At 44.4% G+C, this 25,934-nt stretch overlaps 1 protein-coding gene across 1 annotated transcript in view; it reads right to left on the reverse strand.

Annotated features, from left to right (window-relative positions):
• LOC115134687 (copine-8-like) overlaps positions 1–25,934 on the reverse strand; it is a 106,121-nt gene that overhangs the window by 37,934 nt on the left and 42,253 nt on the right. The window contains exons 6-7 of the mRNA XM_065022358.1: positions 22,064–22,140; positions 18,824–18,887 (exon numbers count right to left, since the gene is read on the reverse strand). Of these exons, the coding sequence (XP_064878430.1) occupies positions 18,824–18,887; positions 22,064–22,140 (141 nt within the window). The remainder of the gene's footprint in view (positions 1–18,823; positions 18,888–22,063; positions 22,141–25,934) is intronic.

The following is a 25,934-nucleotide window of genomic DNA, read 5'->3' on the forward strand; positions in this document are numbered from 1 at the left end:
ACAGGGTACCGGTACAGAGTCAATGTGGAGGCTTTATACAGGGGTACCGGTACAGAGTCAATGTGGAGGCTTTATACAGGGGTTACGGTACAGAGTCAATGTGGAGGCTATATACAGGGGTTACGGTACAGAGTCAATGTGGAGGCTTTATACAGGGGTACCGGTACAGAGTCAATGTGGAGGCTATATACAGGGGGTTACGGTACAGAGTCAATGTGGAGCTATTATACAGGGGTTACGGTACAGAGTCAATGTGGAGGCTTTATACAGGGGTTACGGTACAGAGTCAATGTGGAGGCTTTATACAGGGGTTACCGGTACAGAGTCAATGTGGAGGCTATATACAGGGGTTACGGTACAGAGTCAATGTGGAGGCTATATACAGGGGTTACGGTACAGAGTCAATGTGGAGGCTATATACAGGGGTACTGGTACAGAGTCAATGTGGAGGCTATATACAGGGGTTACGGTACAGAGTCAATGTGGAGGCTATATACAGGGGTACTGATACAGAGTCAATGTGGAGGCTATATACAGGGGTTACTGGTACAGAGTCAATGTGGAGGCTATATACAGGGGTACTGGTACAGAGTCAATGTGGAGGCTATATACAGGGGTACTGGTACAGAGTCAATGTGGAGGCTATATACAGGGGTACTGGTACAGAGTCAATGTGGAGGCTATATACAGGGGGTACTGGTACAGAGTCAATGTGGAGGCTATATACAGGGGTACTGGTACAGAGTCAATGTGGAGGCTATATACAGGGGTACTGGTACAGAGTCAATGTGGAGGCTATATACAGGGGTACCGGTACAGAGTCAATGTGGAGGCTATATACAGGGTGTACCGGTACAGAGTCAATGTGGAGGCTATATACAGGGGGTTACTGGTACAGAGTCAATGTGGAGGCTATATACAGGGGTTACTGTACAGAGTCAATGTGGAGGCTATATACAGGGTACCGGTACAGAGTCAATGTGGAGGCTATATACAGGGGTACTGTACAGAGTCAATGTGGAGGCTATATACAGGGGGTACTGGTACAGAGTCAATGTGGAGGCTATATACAGGGGTTGATACAGAGTCAATGTGGAGGCTATATACAGGGGTACTGGTACAGAGTCAATGTGGAGGCTATATACAGGGGTACCGGTACAGAGTCAATGTGGAGGCTTTATACAGGGGGTACTGATACAGAGTCAATGTGGAGGCTATATACAGGGGTACGGTACAGAGTCAATGTGGAGGCTTATACAGGGGTACTGGTACAGAGTCAATGTGGAGGCTATATACAGGGGTACTGATACAGAGTCAATGTGGAGGCTATTACAGGGGGTACGGTACAGAGTCAATGTGGAGGCTATATACAGGGGTACTGATACAGAGTCAATGTGTGAGGCTATATACAGGGTACTGATACAGAGTCAATGTGGAGGCTTTATACAGGGGTACTGATACAGAGTCAATGTGGAGGCTATATACAGGGGTACGGTACAGAGTCAATGTGGAGGCTATATACAGGGTTACGGTACAGAGTCAATGTGGAGACTATATACAGGGGTACCGGTACAGAGTCAATGTGGAGGCTATATACAGGGGGCGGTACAGAGTCAATGTGGAGCTATATACAGGGGTTACGGTACAGAGTCAATGTGGAGGCTATATACAGGGGTACCGGTACAGAGTCAATGTGGAGGCTATATACAGGGAGTACGGTACAGAGTCAATGTGGAGGCTATATACAGGGGGTACGGTACAGAGTCAATGTGGAGGCTATATACAGGGGGTTGGTACAGAGTCAATGTGGAGGCTATATACAGGGGCACGGTACAGAGTCAATGTGGAGGCTATATACAGGGGTACCGGTACAGAGTCAATGTGGAGGCTTTATACAGGGGGCACCGGTACAGAGTCAATGTGGAGGCTATATACAGGGGTACGGTACAGAGTCAATGTGGAGGCTATATACAGGGGTACCGGTACAGAGTCAATGTGGAGGCTATATACAGGGGGTACCGGTACAGAGTCAATGTGGAGGCTTTATACAGGGGGTACCGGTACAGAGTCAATGTGGAGGCTTTATACAGGGGTTACGGTACAGAGTCAATGTGAGGCTTTATACAGGGGTTACGGTACAGAGTCAATGGGAGGCTTTATACAGGGGTTACGGTACAGAGTCAATGTGGAGGCTTTATACAGGGGGTTACCGGTACAGAGTCAATGTGGAGGCTTTATACAGGGGTTACGGTACAGAGTCAATGTGTAGGCTTTATACAGGGGTTACAGAGTCAATGTGTGGAGGCTTTATACAGGGGGTTACGGTACAGAGTCAATGTGGAGGCTATATACAGGGGTTACGGTACAGAGTCAATGTGGAGGCTATATACAGGGGTTACGGTACAGAGTCAATGTGGAGGCTTTATACAGGGGTACCGGCACAGAGTCAATGTGGAGGCTATATACAGGGGTTACGGCACAGAGTCAATGTGGAGGCTATATACAGGGGGTTACGGTACAGAGTCAATGTGGAGGCTATATACAGGGGGTTACGGTACAGAGTCAATGTGGAGGCTATATACAGGGGTTACGGTACAGAGTCAATGTGGAGGCTATATACAGGGGTATCGGTACAGAGTCAATGTGGAGGCTTTATACAGGGGGTTACGGTACAGAGTCAATGTGGAGGCTATATACAGGGTGTACCGGTACAGAGTCAATGTGGAGGCTATATACAGGGGGTACCGGTACAGAAACAATGTGGAGGCTATATACAGGGGGTTACGGTACAGAGTCAATGTGGAGGCTATATACAGGGGGTGTACCGCACAGAGTCAATGTGGAGGCTATATACAGGGTGTACGGTACAGAGTCAATGTGGAGGCTATATACAGGGTACCGGTACAGAGTCAATGTGGAGGCTATATACAGGGGGGTTACGGTACAGAGTCAATGTGGAGGCTATATACAGGGGTACCGGTACAGAGTCAATGTGGAGGCTATATACAGGGTGTACCGGTACAGAGTCAATGTGGAGGCTTTATACAGGGGGCACCGGTACAGAGTCAATGTGGAGGCTATATACAGGGGGTTACTGCACAGAGTCAATGTGGAGGCTATATACAGGGGGTACCGGTACAGAGTCAATGTGGAGGCTTTATACAGGGGTTACCGGTACAGAGTCAATGTGGAGGCTTTATACAGGGGGAACCGGTACAGAGTCAATGTGGAGGCTTTATACAGGGGTTACGGTACAGAGTCAATGTGGAGGCTTTTATACAGGGGTTACGGTACAGAGTCAATGTGGAGGCTTTATACAGGGGGTTACGGTACAGAGTCAATGTGGAGGCTTTATACAGGGGTTACGGTACAGAGTCAATGTGGAGGCTTTATACAGGGGTTACGGTACAGGATCAATGTGTGGGCTTTATACAGGGGGTTACGGTACAGAGTCAATGTGTGGAGGCTTTATACAGGGGTACCAGTACAGAGTCAATGTGGAGGCTATATATACAGGGTGTACCAGTACAGAGTCAATGTGGAGGCTATATACAGGAGTAACGGTACAGAGTCAATGTGGAGGCTATATACAGGGGGTACCGGCACAGAGTCAATGTGGAGGCTATATACAGGGGGTACTGGTACAGAGTCAATGTGGAGGCTATATACAGGGGTTACGGTACAGAGTCAATGTGGAGGCTATATACAGGGTGTACCGGCACAGAGTCAATGTGGAGGCTATATACAGGGGTACCGGTACAGAGTCAATGTGGAGGCTATATACAGGGGGTTTACGGTACAGAGTCAATGTGGAGGCTATATACAGGGGCACCGGTACAGAGTCAATGTGGAGGCTATATACAGGGTGTACCGGTACAGAGTCAATGTGGAGGCTATATACAGGGTACCGGTACAGAGTCAATGTGGAGGCTATATACAGGGGGTTACGGCACAGAGTCAATGTGGAGGCTATATACAGGGGTACCGGTACAGAGTCAATGTGGAGGCTATATACAGGGGGGCACCGGTACAGAGTCAATGTGGAGGCTTTATACAGGGGCACCTGCACAGAGTCAATGGAGGCTATATACAGGGGTTACGGTACAGAGTCAATGTGGAGGCTATATACAGGGGGTACCGGTACAGAGTCAATGTGGAGGCTATATACAGGGGTACCGGTACAGAGTCAATGTGGAGGCTTTTATGGGGTACCGGTACAGAGTCAATGTGGAGGCTTTATACAGGGGGTTACGGTACAGAGTCAATGTGGAGGCTTTATACAGGGGTTACGGTACAGAGTCAATGTGGAGGCTTTATACAGGGGTTACGGTACAGAGTCAATGTGGAGGCTTTATACAGGGGGTTACGGTACAGAGTCAATGTGGAGGCTTTATACAGGGGGTTACGGTACAGAGTCAATGTGTGATATTTTATACAGGGGTTACGGTACAGAGTCAATGTGTGGAGGCTTTATACAGGGGTTACGGTACAGAGTCAATGTGGAGGCTATATACAGGGGTTACGGCACAGAGTCAATGTGGAGGCTATATACAGGGGTTCGGTACAGAGTCAATGTGGAGGCTATATACAGGGGTTACGGTACAGAGTCAATGTGGAGACTATATACAGGGGTACCGGTACAGAGTCAATGTGGAGGCTTTATACAGGGGGTAACTGCACAGAGTCAATGTGGAGGCTATATACAGGGGTTACGGTACAGAGTCAATGTGGAGGCTATATACAGGCACCGGTACAGAGTCAATGTGGAGGCTATATACAGGGTGTACCGGTACAGAGTCAATGTGGAGGCTATATACAGGGTACCGGTACAGAGTCAATGTGGAGGCTATATACAGGGGTTACGGTACAGAGTCAATGTGGAGGCTATATACAGGGGTACCGGTACAGAGTCAATGTGGAGGCTATATACAGGTACCGCAGAGTCAATGTGGAGGCTTTATACAGGGTACCGGTACAGAGTCAATGTGGAGGCTATATACAGGGGTTACGGTACAGAGTCAATGTGGAGGCTATATACAGGGGGCACCGGTACAGAGTCAATGTGGAGGCTATATACAGGGGCACCGGTACAGAGTCAATGTGGAGGCTTTATGCAGGCACCCGTACAGAGTCAATGTGGAGGCTTTATACAGGGGTTACGGTACAGAGTCAATGTGGAGGCTTTATACAGGGGTTACGGTACAGAGTCAATGTGGAGGCTTTATACAGGGGTTACGGGTACAGAGTCAATGTGGAGGCTTTATACAGGGGTTACGGTACAGAGTCAATGTGGAGGCTTTATACAGGGGTTACGGTACAAGAGTCAATGTGTGAGGCTTTATACAGGGGTTACGGTTAGAGTCAATGTGTGGAGGCTTTATACAGGGGTTACGGTACAGAGATCAATGTGGAGGCTATATACAGGGGTTACGGTACAGAGTCAATGTGGAGCTATATACAGGGGTTTACGGTACAGAGTCAATGTGGAGGCTTTATACAGGGCACCGGTACAGAGTCAATGTGGAGGCTATATACAGGGGTTACGGTACAGAGTCAATGTGGAGGCTATATACAGGGGTTACGGTACAGAGTCAATGTGGAGGCTATATACAGGGGTTACGGTACAGAGTCCAATGTGGAGGCTATACAGGGGGTTACGGTACAGAGTCAATGTGGAGGCTATATACAGGGGGTATCGGTACAGAGTCAATGTGGAGGCTTTATACAGGGGTTACGGTACAGAGTCAATGTGGAGGCTTTATACAGGGGTTACGGTACAGAGTCAATGTGGAGGCTTTATACAGGGGTTCGGCACAGAGTCAATGTGGAGGCTTTATACAGGGGTTACGGTACAGAGTCAATGTGGAGGCTTTATACAGGGGTTACGGTACAGAGTCAATGTGTGGAGGCTTTATACAGGGGGTTACGGTACAGAGTCAATGTGTGGAGGCTTTATACAGGGTTACGGTACAGAGTCAATGTGGAGGCTATATACAGGGGGTTACGGTACAGAGTCAATGTGGAGGCTATATACAGGGGTTACGGTACAGAGTCAATGTGGAGGCTTTATACAGGGGTACACGGTACAGAGTCAATGTGGAGCTATATACAGGGGGTTACGGTACAGAGTCAATGTGGAGCTATATACAGGGGTTACGGTACAGAGTCAATGTGGAGGCTATATACAGGGTTACGGTACAGAGTCAATGTGGAGGCTATATACAGGGGGTTACGGTACAGAGTCAATGTGGAGGCTATATACAGGGGTATCGGTACAGAGTCAATGTGGAGGCTTTACAGGGGTTACGGTACAGAGTCAATGTGTGGAGGCTTTTACAGGGTTCTGCAGAGTCAATGTGGAGGCTATATACAGGGGGTACGATACAGAGTCAATGTGGAGGCTATATACAGGGGTTACGGTACAGAGTCAATGTGGAGGCTTTTATACAGGGGCATCGGTACAGAGTCAATGTGGAGGCTTTATACAGGGTTACCAGTACAGAGTCAATGTGGAGGCTTTATACAGGGGTTACGGTACAGAGTCAATGTGGAGGCTTTATACTGGGGAGTAACGGTACAGAGTCAATGTGGAGAGCTATATACAGGGGGTACCGGTACAGAGTCAATGTGTGGAGGCTTTATACAGGGTTACGGTACAGAGTCAATGTGGAGGCTTTATACAGGGGTTGCGGTACAGAGTCAATGTGGAGGCTATATACAGGGGTTACGGTACAGAGTCAATGTGGAGGCTTTATACAGGGGGTTACGGTACAGAGTCAATGTGGAGGCTTTATACAGGGGTTACGGTACAGAGTCAATGTGGAGACTATATACAGGGGTTACGGTACAGAGTCAATGTGGAGCTTTATACAGGGTTACCTGGTACAGAGTCAATGTGGAGGCTATATACAGGGTTCGGTACAGAGTCAATGTGGAGGCTATATACAGGGTTACGCACAGAGTCAATGTGGAGGCTTTATACAGGGTTACGGTACAGAGTCAATGTGGAGGCTATATACAGGGGGTTACGGTACAGAGTCAATGTGGAGGCTTTATACAGGGGTTACGGTACAGAGTCAATGTGGAGGCTTTATACAGGGGTTACTTGTACAGAGTCAATGTGGAGACTATATACAGGGGTTACGGTACAGAGTCAATGTGGAGGCTATATACAGGGGGGTTCAGGTACAGAGTCAATGTGGAGGCTATATACAGGGTTACGGTACAGAGTCAATGTGGAGGCTATATACAGGGGTACCGGTACAGAGTCAATGTGGAGGCTATATACAGGGGTACCGGTACAGAGTCAATGTGGAGGCTTTATACAGGGGTTACCCGGTACAGAGTCAATGTGGAGGCTATATACAGGGGTTACGGTACAGAGTCAATGTGGAGGCTATATACAGGGTGCAGGATACAGAGTCAATGTGGAGGAGCTATATACAGGGGGGTACCGGTACAGAGTCAATGTGGAGGCTTTATACAGGGGTTACGGTACAGAGTCAATGTGGAGGCTTTATACAGGGGGCACGGTACAGAGTCAATGTGGAGGCTATATACAGGGGTTACGGTACAGAGTCAATGTGGAGGCTTTATACAGGGGGGTACCTGGTACAGAGTCAATGTGGAGGCTATATACAGGGGGTTACGGTACAGAGTCAATGTGGAGGCTATATACAGGGGTTACGGTACAGAGTCAATGTGGAGGCTTTATACAGGGGGTACCGGCACAGAGTCAATGTGGAGGCTTTATACAGGGGTACTGGTACAGAGTCAATGTGGAGCTATATACAGGGGTTACGGTACAGAGTCAATGTGGAGGCTATATACAGGGGGTTACGGTACAGAGTCAATGTGGAGGCTTTATACAGGGGTACGGCACAGAGTCAATGTGGAGGCTATATACAGGGGTTACGGTACAGAGTCAATGTGGAGGCTTTATACAGGGGTTACGGCACAGAGTCAATGTGGAGCTATATACAGGACGGTACAGAGTCAATTTATATACAGGGGGCGCGGTACAGAGTCAATGTGGGAGCTTTATACAGGGGTATCGGTACAGAGTCAATGTGGAGGCTTTATACAGGGGTTACTGTACAGAGTCAATGTGGAGGCTTTATACAGGGGGTACGGTACAGAGTCAATGTGGAGGCTTTATACAGGGGTTTACGGTACAGAGTCAATGTGGAGGCTTTATACAGGGGTACGGTACAGAGTCAATGTGGAGGCTTTATACAGGGTACTGTACAGAGTCAATGTGGAGGCTATATACAGGGTTACTGTACAGAGTCAATGTGTGGAGGCTTTATACAGGGGGTTACGGTACAGAGTCAATGTGGAGGCTATATACAGGGGTTACGGTACAGAGTCAATGTGGAGGCTATATACAGGGGTTACGGTACAGAGTCAATGTGGAGGCTTTATACAGGGTGTACCGGTACAGAGTCAATGTGGAGGCTATATACAGGGGTTGCTACAGAGTCAATGTGGAGGCTATATACAGGGTTACGGTACAGAGTCAATGTGGAGGCTATATACAGGGGGTTACGGCACAGAGTCAATGTGGAGGCTATATACAGGGGGTACGGTACAGAGTCAATGTGGAGGCTATATACAGGGCATCGGTACAGAGTCAATGTGGAGGCTTTATACAGGGGTAATACCGGTACAGAGTCAATGTGTGGAGGCTTTATACAGGGGGTTACGGTACAGAGTCAATGTGGAGGCTATATACAGGGGGGACGGTACAGAGTCAATGTGGAGGCTATATACAGGGGTTACGGTACAGAGTCAATGTGGAGGCTTTATACAGGGGTATCGGTACAGAGTCAATGTGGAGGCTTTATACAGGGGTTACGGTACAGAGTCAATGTGGAGGCTTTATACAGGGGGTTACGGTACAGAGTCAATGTGGAGGCTTTATACTGGGGGTAACGGTACAGAGTCAATGTGGAGGCTATATACAGGGGGTACCGGTACAGAGTCAATGTGTGGAGGCTTTATACAGGGGGTTACGGTACAGAGTCAATGTGGAGGCTTTATACAGGGGGTTACGGTACAGAGTCAATGTGGAGGCTATATACAGGGGGTTACGGTACAGAGTCAATGTGGAGGCTTTATACAGGGGGTTACGGTACAGAGTCAATGTGGAGGCTTTATACAGGGGGTTACGGTACAGAGTCAATGTGGAGACTATATACAGGGGGTACGGTACAGAGTCAATGTGGAGGCTTTATACAGGGGTTACGGTACAGAGTCAATGTGGAGGCTATATACAGGGGGTTCGGTACAGAGTCAATGTTATATACAGGGGTTACGGTACAGAGTCAATGTGGAGGCTTTATACAGGGGGTTACGGTACAGAGTCAATGTGGAGGCTATATACAGGGGGTTACGGTACAGAGTCAATGTGGAGGCTTTATACAGGGGGTTACGGTACAGAGTCAATGTGGAGGCTTTATACAGGGTTACGGTACAGAGTCAATGTGGAGGCTATATACAGGGGGTTACGGTACAGAGAGTCAATGTGGAGGCTATATACAGGGGGTTACGGTACAGAGTCAATGTGGAGGCTATATACAGGGGGTTCCGGTACAGAGTCAATGTGGAGGCTATATACAGGGGTTACGGTACAGAGTCAATGTGGAGGCTATATACAGGGGTTACGGTACAGAGTCAATGTGGAGGCTATATACAGGGGTTACGGTACAGAGTCAATGTGGAGACTATATACAGGGGTTACGGTACAGAGTCAATGTGGAGGCTATATACAGGGGGTTACGGTACAGAGTCAATGTGGAGGCTATATACAGGGGTTACGGTACAGAGTCAATGTGGAGACTATATACAGGGGTTACGGTACAGAGTCAATGTGGAGACTATATACAGGGGGTACCGGTACAGAGTCAATGTGGAGGCTATATACAGGGGGGTTACGGTACAGAGTCAATGTGGAGGCTATATACAGGGGTTACGGTACAGAGTCAATGTGGAGGCTTTATACAGGGGGTACCAGTACAGAGTCAATGTGGAGGCTATATACAGGGGTTACGGTACAGAGTCAATGTGGAGGCTATATACAGGGGGTACCGGTACAGAGTCAATGTGGAGGCTATATACAGGGGTACCAGTACAGAGTCAATGTGGAGGCTATATACAGGGGGTTACGGTACAGAGTCAATGTGGAGACTTTATACAGGGGTACCGGTACAGAGTCAATGTGGAGACTATATACAGGGGGTACCGGTACAGAGTCAATGTGGAGACTATATACAGGGGGTTACGGTACAGAGTCAATGTGGAGACTATATACAGGGGTACGGTACAGAGTCAATGTGGAGGCTATATACAGGGGGTTACGGTACAGAGTCAATGTGGAGGCTTTATACAGGGGGTACCGGTACAGAGTCAATGTGGAGGCTATATACAGGGGGTACCGGTACAGAGTCAATGTGGAGACTATATATACAGGGGTACCGGTACAGAGTCAATGTGGAGACTATATACATGGGGTACCGGTACAGAGTCAATGTGGAGACTATATACAGGGGGTACCGGTACAGAGTCAATGTGGAGACTATATACAGGGGGTACCGGTACAGAGTCAATGTGGAGGCTATATACAGGGGTTACGGTACAGAGTCAATGTGGAGGCTTTATACAGGGGGTTACGGTACAGAGTCAATGTGGAGGCTATATACAGGGGGAACGGTACAGAGTCAATGTGGAGACTATATACAGGGGGTACCGGTACAGAGTCAATGTGGAGACTATATACAGGGGGTACCGGTACAGAGTCAATGTGGAGACTATATACAGGGGGTACCGGTACAGAGTCAATGTGGAGGCTTTATACAGGGGTACCTGGTACAGAGTCAATGTGGAGGCTATATACAGGGGGTACCGGTACAGAGTCAATGTGGAGGCTATATACAGGGGTTACGGTACAGAGTCAATGTGGAGACTATATACAGGGGGTACCAGTACAGAGTCAATGTGGAGGCTTTATACAGGGGGTACCGGTACAGAGTCAATGTGGAGGCTATATACAGGGGGTACTGCACAGAGTCAATGTGGAGGCTATATACAGGGGGTACCGGTACAGAGTCAATGTGTGGAGGCTTTATACAGGGGTTACGGTACAGAGTCAATGTGGAGACTATATACAGGGGGTACCGGTACAGAGTCAATGTGGAGGCTTTATACAGGGGGTTACGGTACAGAGTCAATGTGGAGGCTTTATACAGGGGGTTACGGTACAGAGTCAATGTGGAGGCTTTATACAGGGGGTTACGGTACAGAGTCAATGTGGAGGCTTTATACAGGGGGTTACGGTACAGAGTCAATGTGTGGAGGCTTTATACAGGGGGTTACGGTACAGAGTCAATGTGGAGGCTTTATACAGGGGGTTACGGTACAGAGTCAATGTGGAGGCTTTATACAGGGGGTTACGGTACAGAGTCAATGTGGGAGGCTTTATACAGGGGTTACGGCACAGAGTCAATGTGTGGAGGCTTTATACAGGGGTTACGGTACAGAGTCAATGTGTGGAGGCTTTATACAGGGGGTTACGGCACAGAGTCAATGTGGAGGCTTTATACAGGGGGTACCGGTACAGAGTCAATGTGGAGGCTATATACAGGGGTTACGGTACAGAGTCAATGTGGAGGCTTTATACAGGGGGTTACGGTACAGAGTCAATGTGTGGAGGCTTTATACAGGGGGTTACGGTACAGAGTCAATGTGTGGAGGCTTTATACAGGGGGTTACGGTACAGAGTCAATGTGGAGGCTTTATACAGGGGGTTACGGTACAGAGTCAATGTGGAGGCTATATACAGGGGTTACGGTACAGAGTCAATGTGGAGGCTTTATACAGGGGGTACGGTACAGAGTCAATGTGGAGGCTTTATACAGGGGTTACGGTACAGAGTCAATGTGGAGACTATATACAGGGGGTTACGGTACAGAGTCAATGTGGAGGCTATATACAGGGGGTTACGGTACAGAGTCAATGTGGAGGCTATATACAGGGGGTTCGGTACAGAGTCAATGTGGAGGCTATATACAGGGGTTACGGTACAGAGTCAATGTGGAGGCTATATACAGGGGTTACGGTACAGAGTCAATGTGGAGGCTTTATACAGGGGTTACGGTACAGAGTCAATGTGGAGACTATATACAGGGGTTACGGTACAGAGTCAATGTGGAGGCTATATACAGGGGTTACGGTACAGAGTCAATGTGGAGGCTATATACAGGGGTTCCGGTACAGAGTCAATGTGGAGACTATATACAGGGGTTACGGTACAGAGTCAATGTGGAGACTATATACAGGGGGTACTGGTACAGAGTCAATGTGGAGGCTATATACAGGGGTTACGGTACAGAGTCAATGTGGAGGCTATATACAGGGGTTACGGTACAGAGTCAATGTGGAGACTTTATACAGGGGGTACCAGTACAGAGTCAATGTGGAGGCTATATACAGGGGGTTACGGTACAGAGTCAATGTGGAGGCTATATACAGGGGGTACCGGTACAGAGTCAATGTGGAGGCTATATACAGGGGGTACCAGTACAGAGTCAATGTGGAGGCTATATACAGGGGGTTACGGTACAGAGTCAATGTGGAGACTTTATACAGGGGGTACCGGTACAGAGTCAATGTGGAGACTATATACAGGGGGTACCGGTACAGAGTCAATGTGGAGACTATATACAGGGGGTACCGGTACAGAGTCAATGTGGAGACTATATACAGGGGGTACCGGTACAGAGTCAATGTGGAGGCTATATACAGGGGGTTACGGTACAGAGTCAATGTGGAGGCTTTATACAGGGGGTACCGGTACAGAGTCAATGTGGAGGCTATATACAGGGGGTACCGGTACAGAGTCAATGTGGAGACTATATACAGGGGGTACCGGTACAGAGTCAATGTGGAGACTATATACATGGGGTACCGGTACAGAGTCAATGTGGAGACTATATACAGGGGGTACCGGTACAGAGTCAATGTGGAGACTATATACAGGGGGTACCGGTACAGAGTCAATGTGGAGGCTATATACAGGGGTTACGGTACAGAGTCAATGTGGAGGCTTTATACAGGGGGTACCGTACAGAGTCAATGTGGAGGCTATATACAGGGGGTACCGGTACAGAGTCAATGTGGAGACTATATACAGGGGGTACCGGTACAGAGTCAATGTGGAGACTATATACAGGGGGGTTACCGGTACAGAGTCAATGTGGAGACTATATACAGGGGGTACCGGTACAGAGTCAATGTGGAGGCTTTATACAGGGGGTACCGGTACAGAGTCAATGTGGAGGCTATATACAGGGGGTACCGGTACAGAGTCAATGTGGAGGCTATATACAGGGGGTTACGGTACAGAGTCAATGTGGAGACTATATACAGGGGGTACCAGTACAGAGTCAATGTGGAGGCTTTATACAGGGGGTACCGGTACAGAGTCAATGTGGAGGCTATATACAGGGGGTACCGGTACAGAGTCAATGTGGAGGCTATATACAGGGGGTACCGGTACAGAGTCAATGTGTGGAGGCTTTATACAGGGGGTTACGGTACAGAGTCAATGTGGAGACTATATACAGGGGGTACCGGTACAGAGTCAATGTGGAGGCTTTATACAGGGGGTTACGGTACAGAGTCAATGTGTGGAGGCTTTATACAGGGGGTTACGGTACAGAGTCAATGTGGAGGCTTTATACAGGGGGTTACGGTACAGAGTCAATGTGGAGGCTTTATACAGGGGTTACGGTACAGAGTCAATGTGTGGAGGCTTTATACAGGGGTTACGGTACAGAGTCAATGTGTGGAGGCTTTATACAGGGGTTACGGTACAGAGTCAATGTGGAGGCTTTATACAGGGGTTACGGTACAGAGTCAATGTGTGGAGGCTTTATACAGGGGTTACGGTACAGAGTCAATGTGTGGAGGCTTTATACAGGGGGTTACGGTACAGAGTCAATGTGTGGAGGCTTTATACAGGGGTTACGGTACAGAGTCAATGTGGAGGCTTTATACAGGGGTACCGGTACAGAGTCAATGTGGAGGCTATATACAGGGGGTTACGGTACAGAGTCAATGTGTGAGGCTTTATACAGGGGTTACGGTACAGAGTCAATGTGGAGGCTTTATACAGGGGGTTACGGTACAGAGTCAATGTGGAGGCTTTATACAGGGGGTTACGGTACAGAGTCAATGTGGAGGCTATATACAGGGGTACCGGTACAGAGTCAATGTGGAGGCTATATACAGGGGTTACGGTACAGAGTCAATGTGTGGAGGCTTTATACAGGGGTTACGGTACAGAGTCAATGTGGAGGCTTTATACAGGGGTTACGGTACAGAGTCAATGTGTGGAGGCTTTATACAGGGGGTTACGGTACAGAGTCAATGTGTGGAGGCTTTATACAGGGGGTTACGGTACAGAGTCAATGTGTGGAGGCTTTATACAGGGGGTTACGGTACAGAGTCAATGTGTGGAGGCTTTATACAGGGGAGTTTATACAGGGGTTACGGTACAGAGTCAATGTGGAGGCTTTATATACAGGGGTTACGGTACAGAGTCAATGTGTGGAGGCTTTATACAGGGGTTACGGTACAGAGTCAATGTGTGAGGCTTTATACAGGGGTTACGGTACAGAGTCAATGTGGAGGCTTTATACAGGGGGTTACGGTACAGAGTCAATGTGGAGGCTTTATACAGGGGGTTACGGTACAGAGTCAATGTGGAGGCTTTATACAGGGGGTTACGGTACAGAGTCAATGTGGAGGCTTTATACAGGGGTTACGGCACAGAGTCAATGTGTGGAGGCTTTATACAGGGGTTACGGTACAGAGTCAATGTGTGGAGGCTTTATACAGGGGGTTACGGTACAGAGTCAATGTGTGGAGGCTTTATACAGGGGGTTACGGTACAGAGTCAATGTGTGGAGGCTTTATACAGGGGGTTACGGTACAGAGTCAATGTGTGGAGGCTTTATACAGGGGGTTACGGTACAGAGTCAATGTGGAGGCTTTATACAGGGGGTTACGGTACAGAGTCAATGTGGAGGCTTTATACAGGGGGTTACGGTACAGAGTCAATGTGTGGAGGCTTTATACAGGGGGTTACGGTACAGAGTCAATGTGGAGGCTTTATACAGGGGGTTACGGTACAGAGTCAATGTGTGGAGGCTTTATACAGGGGGTTACGGTACAGAGTCAATGTGTGGAGGCTTTATACAGGGGGTTACGGTACAGAGTCAATGTGTGGAGGCTTTATACAGGGGGTTACGGTACAGAGTCAATGTGTGGAGGCACATTTAGGTAGAGTCAAAGTGACTATGCATAGATAATAAACAAAGAGTAGCAGACTTCCTGGTAAGGCCTGATCACACTCACTAGAAAAACTGAAGACATTGGGTGAGACATTGGGTGAGATTTAAATGTAATATCTAAACACTAATGATTAGGAAGAAGTTTATAATTTAGCAATAGTCCTATGTGTAATTCAGAACATGAGAATAAGAGAGAGTGCTGCCCTGAATGAGGGACACCTGTCTCTAGTCTATTTTCCCATTACCTTATGAGTTATCAAGAGTTGTAATTCTAATTTGATTTGTTATTCTAATTTGGTCATTTTTTATTTAACAGGCAGCGTTGTAGTTTTTAGTTACTAGTCCCTTGGGGCTTTTGGTAAATATGCAAATGTGTTTCTTCACATGTCTGCCTATGAAAGAAGGAAACCTTATTCCCACCTCTAGTTTAATATGAATTAATTGTATATTGCTGTCGTGTTGTCTGTTTCTTTTTGTCTTGATACAAATCTCACCAGGTTGGGTCTGCTATAGGGTTGGGATTCCTCCCTAAGGGATAACTCTGCGGGGAGGTTGTCAGTATGATAAGGGAGTATAAGCACATTTTCAAAATGGTTTCAACAAGTGTGTTATGCTATTTGACATTTGTTTTAGGAATATTGTATTAAGAAAATTGGGAAGGTAATAATTTGTTATATGATAAATATTTTTCTGAATGAAAAATTCTTTAAACTGTTGTTTTGGTCTGTCCTTTTTTGAGGTTATGGCGAAGGTGACCACAGATGGTGTCTAGATGCATGGAAGGTATAAATTGATAGTCAAGAACAGTGTGAGCCTCAACCCCCCTAACCGGCTGAAGAAACGGCATTCACTATGACCTTTTCCTTCACCACTCCTACCGTGAGACCTGAGTCTTAGCTAGCAACCTGTACACAGCATCCAGTCGAAGCTAGCAACTGCCTTTTCTCTCATGTTTTTCTCTCAGGAGTGTGACATGAGTCCACTTGGAGTGAGCATGGAGAGAGATCCTGTCAACTTCTTTCATGCTGTTGGGGGACTGTAAAGGAAAATGGCGGCTCAGGTGAGAGGCATTATAAAGGGCCATCCACTTTGAACATGTGCCATTTGAAGGATAAACTGAAACACTATCTGAAGAAGAACATGAAGACACGCAAGAAGGATGAGTGCCAGGAGGGGGTGGGGTCAACCTTGCCCGTAATTGTTTGTTTGGGGGTATCAGGTTGCACACTGCAAAAATGTATAGTAATTTAGACTGCATTGAGATACCGATCTGTCATTAACATGCCACTCACGACAGTGTAAGACAGGGATAAACAGGGGCCATAATGAGAAAAGTTAATACTGGTAATAAGTAGTACAAACTGTCTATATATGGTTCCCTGTTTGCAAATATGCATTCTACCTGTGTTGGTGTGTGCTAAGTTGAGGGTCTTGCATTTGAGTGATAAACTCAACGTGGAGCATTGAAGACTGTCATTCTAAATTTGGGTTGTATAACATTGATAGTAGGGAAGTTCAGAATTCCAATGTTAAAGCACATCAATACATATGCATTTCTGGATGATACAGTACAATTGACTTGAGCATGTTTTAGTATGTTTATAACTGTGTAAGTGGACTAGCAGTAGTGAATAATGTGTAATGAGTTAGAATGATTAATTGTGCAAAATATATTTGTAACCAGAGGCTAAGTACATACAGGGACAGAATGTTTGCATAAGAGTGTGTCAAATGATAGATGACCATTGCAGTACATTCATACCCCAGGGTGAGGTTAACTTGACTATTGTAGTGGAACATCTGAAAAGCTTAGCGGTGATTTCACAAAAGAACACCAACCAGACAACGATTGGAATCCGTTTGGATAGGTTCAGTCATTATTTGGTGTTATGGGAGCTACAATATTTCACTGGTTGATTTATGGCTTAGTTATTTTTTTTATATTATTAAAACTTGTGTAAAGAAATTGTGCAGCAAAGACATTGAGGCTATTCCTTCCATGTCATTACTGACCCCTGAAGGAGATGCCTCAGAACCCTATTTATCTGATTTATTTCCTATGTCTGATTACATGTCTGATGAATATGATGATAATCCATAACACCAAGGTAAAAAACATTTAGTTAATGGTGGAACATGTCCATAGGCCATGTCACAGCGGAGGTTATGTGAATAATGCTCCCACGGTAGAGTTAAGGGCCTACCGTCATGGTGACCCTGTGGCAATATGGACAGTCTCAACAAAGCAATTGCCTTTAGTGTGGTGATATAGTATCTATTGATGTTAAATTCATATGTCTCTTTCTCCCTTCTGAGAATGAATTGCACTATGTGAAGGATTGAAACTCAATGACAACGGAGGTAATTTACAATTGTAATATACTATGTGTAAGAAAGTGTGTCCTGTTCCATCTTTTTTCCTCATGTTAATGCTTGTTTAATGAAAATACTTGTGTCATTTTCTATTAGGTTGAGACTTAGTCTCAAAAGGGAGGAAATGTTGTGGGAAATTACATCATTTGTCATGCTATCCTGTGTTTTACTGTATAAAGAAATATCTCGTTATATGCTTGTGTCTTTTCTAACCTGATACAAACTTGGGTGTGACCGCAGCACCCAAACGACATCCCGTGGATTTACTGTCTGCAGAAAGTCACATGGATATTGTAAATGCAGCTAGACGGTTGAGCCATCAGGCTATCAACCTCGTGCTATCTTAAATCTGCACCGACAAGTAATTGCCTTTTACACACTATCTGCTGACTGCCATGTATAAACCTAGAACTGACACCATTTATTGAGCTTTCAACTATGCGGTGTTGAGTGGATGGTTGATTCTCCATTTTTGCAAATCATATAATAAAAGTGTAGTTTGAAAGAATCTGCAATCTCTTTTCCTATAGAATTGCTACCACAACTGTCAAGTGTGGGACCTTATATAGACAGGGTGTGTCTTTCCAAATCATGTCCAATCAATTGAATTTACCACAAGTCGCCTCCAATCAAGTTGTAGAAACATCTCAATGATGATCAATGGAAACAGGATGCATCTGAGCTCAATTTCCAGTCTTACAGCAAAGGGTCTGAATACTTATGTAAATAACGTATTTCTGTTTTCACTTTGTCATTATGGAAAATGTAGTGGAAAAAGTCAAGGGGTCTGAATACCTTCAAAAGGAACTGTAGGTGTTGGGTTTAAGGTCGCTGCAGTACATAGAGAGCTACTCATTGGGAAACAGGCAATGTGTGATTTCTGTGCTTACACTTAAAATAATGTTTGTGCATGTGTGTTCGCATATGTGAGTGTGTGCGTGTGTTTGTTTGTTTGGAGTATGTGGATATGTATGACTAAACATCCACTGTTTAAAAGGCTAAAGTTGTCCATTTTGATGATGCCTGTTCATTCAAGGGGCTAAACAACAGCTTCATACTGCAAGTGAGTTTTTTTTAAACACACAAAAATAACTCACCCTGCAATTGCTCAGCTCCTCTGCTCTCACTATGATAGTTCCACACTTCTTCCCTGGAATCCCACTGTTACAACACACAAAAAAGGGACTGGAATCATTCTTCTATGTTACTGTACATTTGATTATTTATTCATGGCTCGCCGTCCGTCCACATCCATGTCATGTGTGAATCGTCATTAGCTTCCATGAGGCCTAGGCTTAGTGTTTTGTACAGAATGCCAACATACAGAACAAACTTCAAGTCAGAAAACAGACTAATTAAATTACTGTTAGAAGCCAAAGGCTTGGTTCAGACTGGAGAGAAAGAGAGCAATGTTGTTTTTTTGGCTAAGGAGAGCTAGGTAATGTTGCCGGGATTATGCAAAAACATGCATGGAGGAAAATCGATGTAAAATTTAAGTGAGTCTTTGAAATCCGTCTGGTGTCTGAGACTTGAGGAGCTCTCAGAGGCACAGGGAGTGAGAGGCACTCTCTGAAATGAACTGACTGGGTGAGCAGTGAGAACAAAACCTTGGCATTGAGGGGGGGCAAGAGAAAGGGGGATGAGAGAGACAGTGTGAGAGGAGGAGAGAAAGTCAGTGAAATAGTGAACGAGAGACTGAGCGTGATAGAGAGACGAAACAGAATGAGAGGGGGGAAGAGAGAGAGAGAGGGAGGGAGAGAGAGCAAGAGAATGAGAGAGAGAGCGAGAGAGCAAGAGAACAAGAGAGAGAGAGAGAGAAAGAGCAAAAGAGCGCAAGATAACAGAGAGAGAGATAGTTAACAAGAGAGAAAGGGAACAATAGAGAGAGATATAGAGAAAGAGAGAGAGAATGAGAGAGAGAGAGAGAGAGAGAGAGTGAGATTGGGAGCGAGAGCACGAGAGAGATAGTGAATGAGAGAGAAAGGGAGCAAGAGCGCGAGAGCGAACAAGAGAGAGATAGTGTGAGAGAGAAAGAACAAGAGAGAGAGGGATAGTGAACGAGAGAGAGAGAGAGAGAGAGAGAGAGAATCCAATTTTGATAAACTCCCATATCTACTGGGTGAAGTTCCACAGTGTGCCATCACAGCAGCAAGATTTGTGACCTGTTGCCACAAGAAAAGGGCAACCAGTGAAGAACAAACACCATTGTAAATACAACCCATGTTTATGCTTATTTATTTTCCCTTGTGTACTTTAACTATTTGTACATTGTTACAACACTGTATATATATATATATATATAATATGACATTTGTAATGTCTTTATTGTTTTGAAACTTCTGTATGTGTAATGTTTACTGTTCATTTTTATTGTTTATTTCACTTTTGTATAATATCTACCTCACTTGCTTTGGCAATGTTAACACGTTTCCCATGCCAATAAAGCCCCTTGAATTGAATTTAATTGAGAGAGAGGAGGAAGACAGAGGGAGAATATGAAAGAGATGGAAGGGATTAAGTAGAAAAGGAATAACATTGAGGAGGAAGACAGAGGGAGAATATGAAAGAGATGGAAGGGATTAAGTAGAAAAGGAATAACATTGAGGAGGAAGACAGAGGGAGAATATGAAAGAGATGGAAGGGATTAAGTAGAAAAGGAATAACATTGAGGAGGAAGACAGAGGGAGAATATGAAAGAGATGGAAGGGATTAAGTAGAAAAGGAATAACATTGAGGAGGAAGACAGAGGGAGAATATGAAAGAGATGGAAGGGATTAAGTAGAAAAGGAATAACATTGAATAAACTGTGCAGTTCATACAAGTCCTCCAATTAGATTCTTTACACACTTGATGTGGTTCTGATGTGGTTCATTAGGGCAGCAGGTAGCTGAACGGTTAGAGCTGAACGGTTAGAGCTGAACGGTTAGAGCGTTGGGCCAGTAAACTAAATGTTGCCGGTTCAAATACCTGAGTCGACAAGGTGAAAAATCTGTCTGTGCCCTTGAGCAAAGCACTTAACACACATTTGCTCCAGGGTGCTGTATTGCTATGGCTTACCCTATAAAACAACACATTTCAGTACACCTATCTGGTGTATGTGACAATACAACATAAAAAATATATATATATTATCTATAGTCTAGAAAAGGGACGACATGAGAATCGGACTTTGATACCAGCAACATGACCTGATCTATACTCTTCTGTCTCACCTATCTACCATTAAAACGGTTTTGTCGGCACTAGAACCGACAAAGTGAAAAGAAAATCTGGACCATCACAGTACGGTTCTGGTGGGTATCACAGGATAGTGTAAAAGAGGGATACCGGTCATGTGTAACGGTAGAATAAGTTCATGAAAGACGTCTGTTTTGATATCCTGATATCATCTGTCTAAAGGCAACAGTGTTTAGTACGTATGGTCATTATATGTACTATCTTATATCTACTACTATATTATCTATCCAATCTAGTGACCACACTTCTGACTCTGCCATTTCCATGTAAATAAAGGGGCCTCTTTTAGATACAGTGGGCTGACTGCATTCAAAACACACATATGTACACACACACACACACACACACACACACACACACACACACACACACACAGACAGAGAAAAAGTGCATCCTGAGATGATTATGTAACTCGATGACAGCAGCTCATTCCTACATCATCATCGTCTTGTGTGTCATTCTTCTGCTGACCCATTCAGCTGCAACAACACATTTTCATATGTACATAATCTCCCACACACACACACACACACACACACGCCCCCCCCCCCCCCCCCCCGTTATCCTGATGTGTGAAAGCATTAGCTGGTAGTAACAACATTGCTGGAATCTCATACATTGGATTAAAAAATGTTTCTGCATTATAAAGTGAAGTTGTCATCCGCTAACTGATTTCTTATGTTCTAAACTCAGTGGGGATGCCTGGTTTTGTGCTCAATACAAACAAGAACTGAGTTTCATTAAATAGGCATGAACAAGGTTCTTGTATTGCTCAACAATAATTTGCGGTAACCTTGCTTAGCCAACAGCCAAGAGTTCTGAAGGTGGTAATGTAGGAGGATTAATGCATTGAATTTCAATCTTTTTCCTAAATTGACTGAGATTGGCCCCACCGTAGAATATACATAAATGGAATACCAACTATGCAAAATTGCTTTAAAAAAATACAGCCCTTTAAACCATCTAATTTATGTTGCCTCTTGGGCCTGGCTTTTAATAATGAGGATAAAACAGGACAAAATAGGACAAAATAGCGACGATAGGGAACAGGGATGTGTGTGTTTGTGTGTGTGTGAAAGAAAGAATGGTACATTACTTACATGAGAGGTTTCTCCATGCGGCTTCCCATGGAGCCCACCACCTCCCCCAGGGTACAGAACGCCTGGCCCAGGAAGTCCTACACACACAGTGAGAGAGAGGGGGGGGGGGGGAAATGCCTCAAAAGATGGTTGGGGAAAAACTGTCATTTGCTGTACAGTATTTTCTGTAGGATGTTCAGCATGAATGTGAGAGCACCAAAGCCAAGCAAGCAGACCAGGGCGATTATATGGAATAGTGACACTGATTATTGCTATGCTTTTCAATCGGTCTTTTCCAGCATCTAACACCTAAACACTCAAGAGCCTGGCTTAGCCACTACCATGACAACAGCAGGACATTAATGTTTGGACCAATGTTTTTGTCAAGCTTCCCATACATACTACATATGATGAATAATGACATCCATACATGATGAGGACCTTGAGATCAGACTACAAGGCATGATGAACATAATAATAAATAGAGGTTACACATACAGGTAACATATAGGTAGCATATAGGTAACACATACAGGTAACACATACAGGTAACATATACAGGTAACACATACAGGTAACATATACAGGTAACATATACAGGTAACACATACAGGTAACATATACAGGTAACATATAGGTAACACATACAGGTAACATATACAGGTAACATATAGGTAACACATACAGGTAACACATACAGGTAACATATAGGTAACACATACAAGTAACATATAGGTAACATATAGGTAACACATACAGGTAACATACAGGTAACACATACAGGTAACACATACAGGTAACATATAGGTAACACATACAGGTAACATATACAGGTAACATATAGGTAACACATACAGGTAACACATAGGTAACACATAGGTAACATATAGGTAACACATACAGGTAACACACACAGGTAACATATAGGTAACACATACAGGTAACATATAGGTAACATATAGGTTCATACAGGCAACACATACAGGTAACACATACAGGTAACATATAGGTAACACATACAGGTAACACATACAGGTAACACATACAGGTAACACATACAGGTAACATATAGGTAACACATACAGGTAACATATAGGTAACACATACAGGTAACACATACAGGTAACATATAGGTAACATATAGGTAACACATACAAGCAACATATAGGCAACATATAGGTAACACATACAGGCAACATACAGGTAACACATACAGGTAACACATACACATACAGTAACATATAGGTAACACATACAGGTAACATATACAGGTAACATATAGGTAACACATACAGGTAACACATAGGCAACACATAGGCAACATATAGGCAACACATACAGGTAACACACACAGGTAACATATAGGCAACACATACAGGCAACACATACATAACACATAGGTAACACACAGGTAACACATACAGGTAACATATAGGCAACACATACAGGTAACACATACAGGTAACACATTTAGGCAACATATAGGTAACATATAGGTAACACATACAGGTAACACATACAGGTAACATATAGGTAACACATACAGGTAACACATACAGGCAACATATAGGTAACATATAGGTAACACATACAGGTAACATATAGGTAACACAAGGTAACACATACAGGCAACATAGGCAACATATAGGTAACACATACAAGCCAACACATAGGTAACATATAGGTAACACATACAGGTAACATACAGGTAACACATACAGGTAACACATACAGGTAACACATACAGGTAACATATAGGTAACACATACAGGTAACATATAGGTAACACATACAGGTAACACAGGTAACACATAGGCAACATATAGGTAACACATACAGGTAACACACACAGGCAACATATAGGTAACACATACAGGTAACATGTAGGTAACATATAGGTTATAGGTAACACATACAGGTAACACATACAGGTAACATATAGGCAACATATACAGGTAACATATAGGTAACACATACAGGTAACACATACAGGCAACATATAGGTAACATTATACAGGCTATATAGGTAACATATAGGTAACATATAGGTAACACATACAGGTAACATATAGGCAACATATAGGCAACACATACAGGTAACATATAGGTAACATTCATACAGGCAACATATAGGCAACATATAGGTAACACATACATAACACATACAGGTAACATGGCAACATACAGGCAAACACATAAGGTAACACACATAGGTAACACATACAGGTAACATATAGGTAACACATACAGATAACACATACAGGCAACACACATAGGCAACACATACAGGTAACATATAGGTAACACATATAGGCAACACATACAGGTAACATATAGGTAACACATACAGGTAACATATAGGTCACATACAGGTAACACATACAGGCAACACATAGGTAACACATACAGGCAACACATACAGGCAACATATAGGTAACACATACAGGTAACATATACAGGTAACATATAGGTAACACATACAGGCAACACATATAGGCAACATATAGGCAACATATTAACATATACAGGCAACATATAGGCAACACATACAGGCAACACATAGGCAACACATAGGTAACATATAGGTACATACAGGTAAACACACATATAGGTAACACATACAGGTAACATATAGGCAACATATAGGCAACACATATAGGCAAATATATAGGCAACACATACAGGCAACACATACAGGTAACATATAGGTGCCACACATACAGGCAACATATAGGTAACACATAGGCAACATATAGGTAACATAACAGGCAACATATAGGTAACATATAGCAACACATACACAGGTAACACATACAGTAACATATAGGCAACATACAGGCAACATTGGTTACAGGTAACATATAGGTAACACATAAGGTAACACATACAGGCAACACATACAGGTAACATTTAACACATACAGCATATAGGTAACACATACAGGTAACATATAGGTAACACATACAGGTAACACATACAGGAACACATAGGTAAACACATACAGGCAACACATATAGGTAGGTAACATATAGGCAACACATACAGGTTTATAGGTAACACATACAGGTAACACACAGGTAACATTTAGGCAACACATACAGGTAACACACAGGCAACATATAGGTAACATATAGGCAACACATACAGGCAACATATAGGCAACACACACAGGTAACACATACAGGCAACATATAGGTAACATATAGGTAACACATACAAGGCAACATATAGGCAACATATAGGTAACACATACAGGTAACATACAGGCAACACATACAGGTAACACATACAGGTAACACATACAGGTAACATATAGGGCAACACATACAGGTAACATATACAGGTAACACATACAGGCAACACATAGGCAACACATAGGCAACATAGGCAACACATACAGGCAACACACACAGGTAACATATAGGTAACACATACAGGTAACATATAGGCAACATATAGGTAACACATATAGGTAACACATACAGGTAACACATACAGGCAACATATAGGCAACACACACAGGTAACACATACAGGCAACATATAGGCAACACATACAGGCAACAGGCAACACATACAGGCAACATATAGGCAACACATACAGGTAACACATACAGGTAACACATACAGGTAACATATAGGTAACATATACAGGCAACATAGGCAACATATAGGTAACACATACAGGCAACATATAGGTAACACATACAGGTAACACATACAGGTAACATATAGGTAACATATACAGGTAACATATAGGTAACATATAGGTAACATATAGGTAACACACATACAGGCAACATATAGGCAACACATACAGGTAACACATACAGGTAACACATACAGGTAACATATAGGTAACACATACAGGTAACACATACAGGTAACACATA

The sequence above is a fragment of the Oncorhynchus nerka genome, linkage group LG9a, assembly GCF_034236695.1.
Source record: "Oncorhynchus nerka isolate Pitt River linkage group LG9a, Oner_Uvic_2.0, whole genome shotgun sequence".
In the NCBI taxonomy this organism is placed as follows: Eukaryota; Metazoa; Chordata; class Actinopteri; order Salmoniformes; family Salmonidae; genus Oncorhynchus; species Oncorhynchus nerka.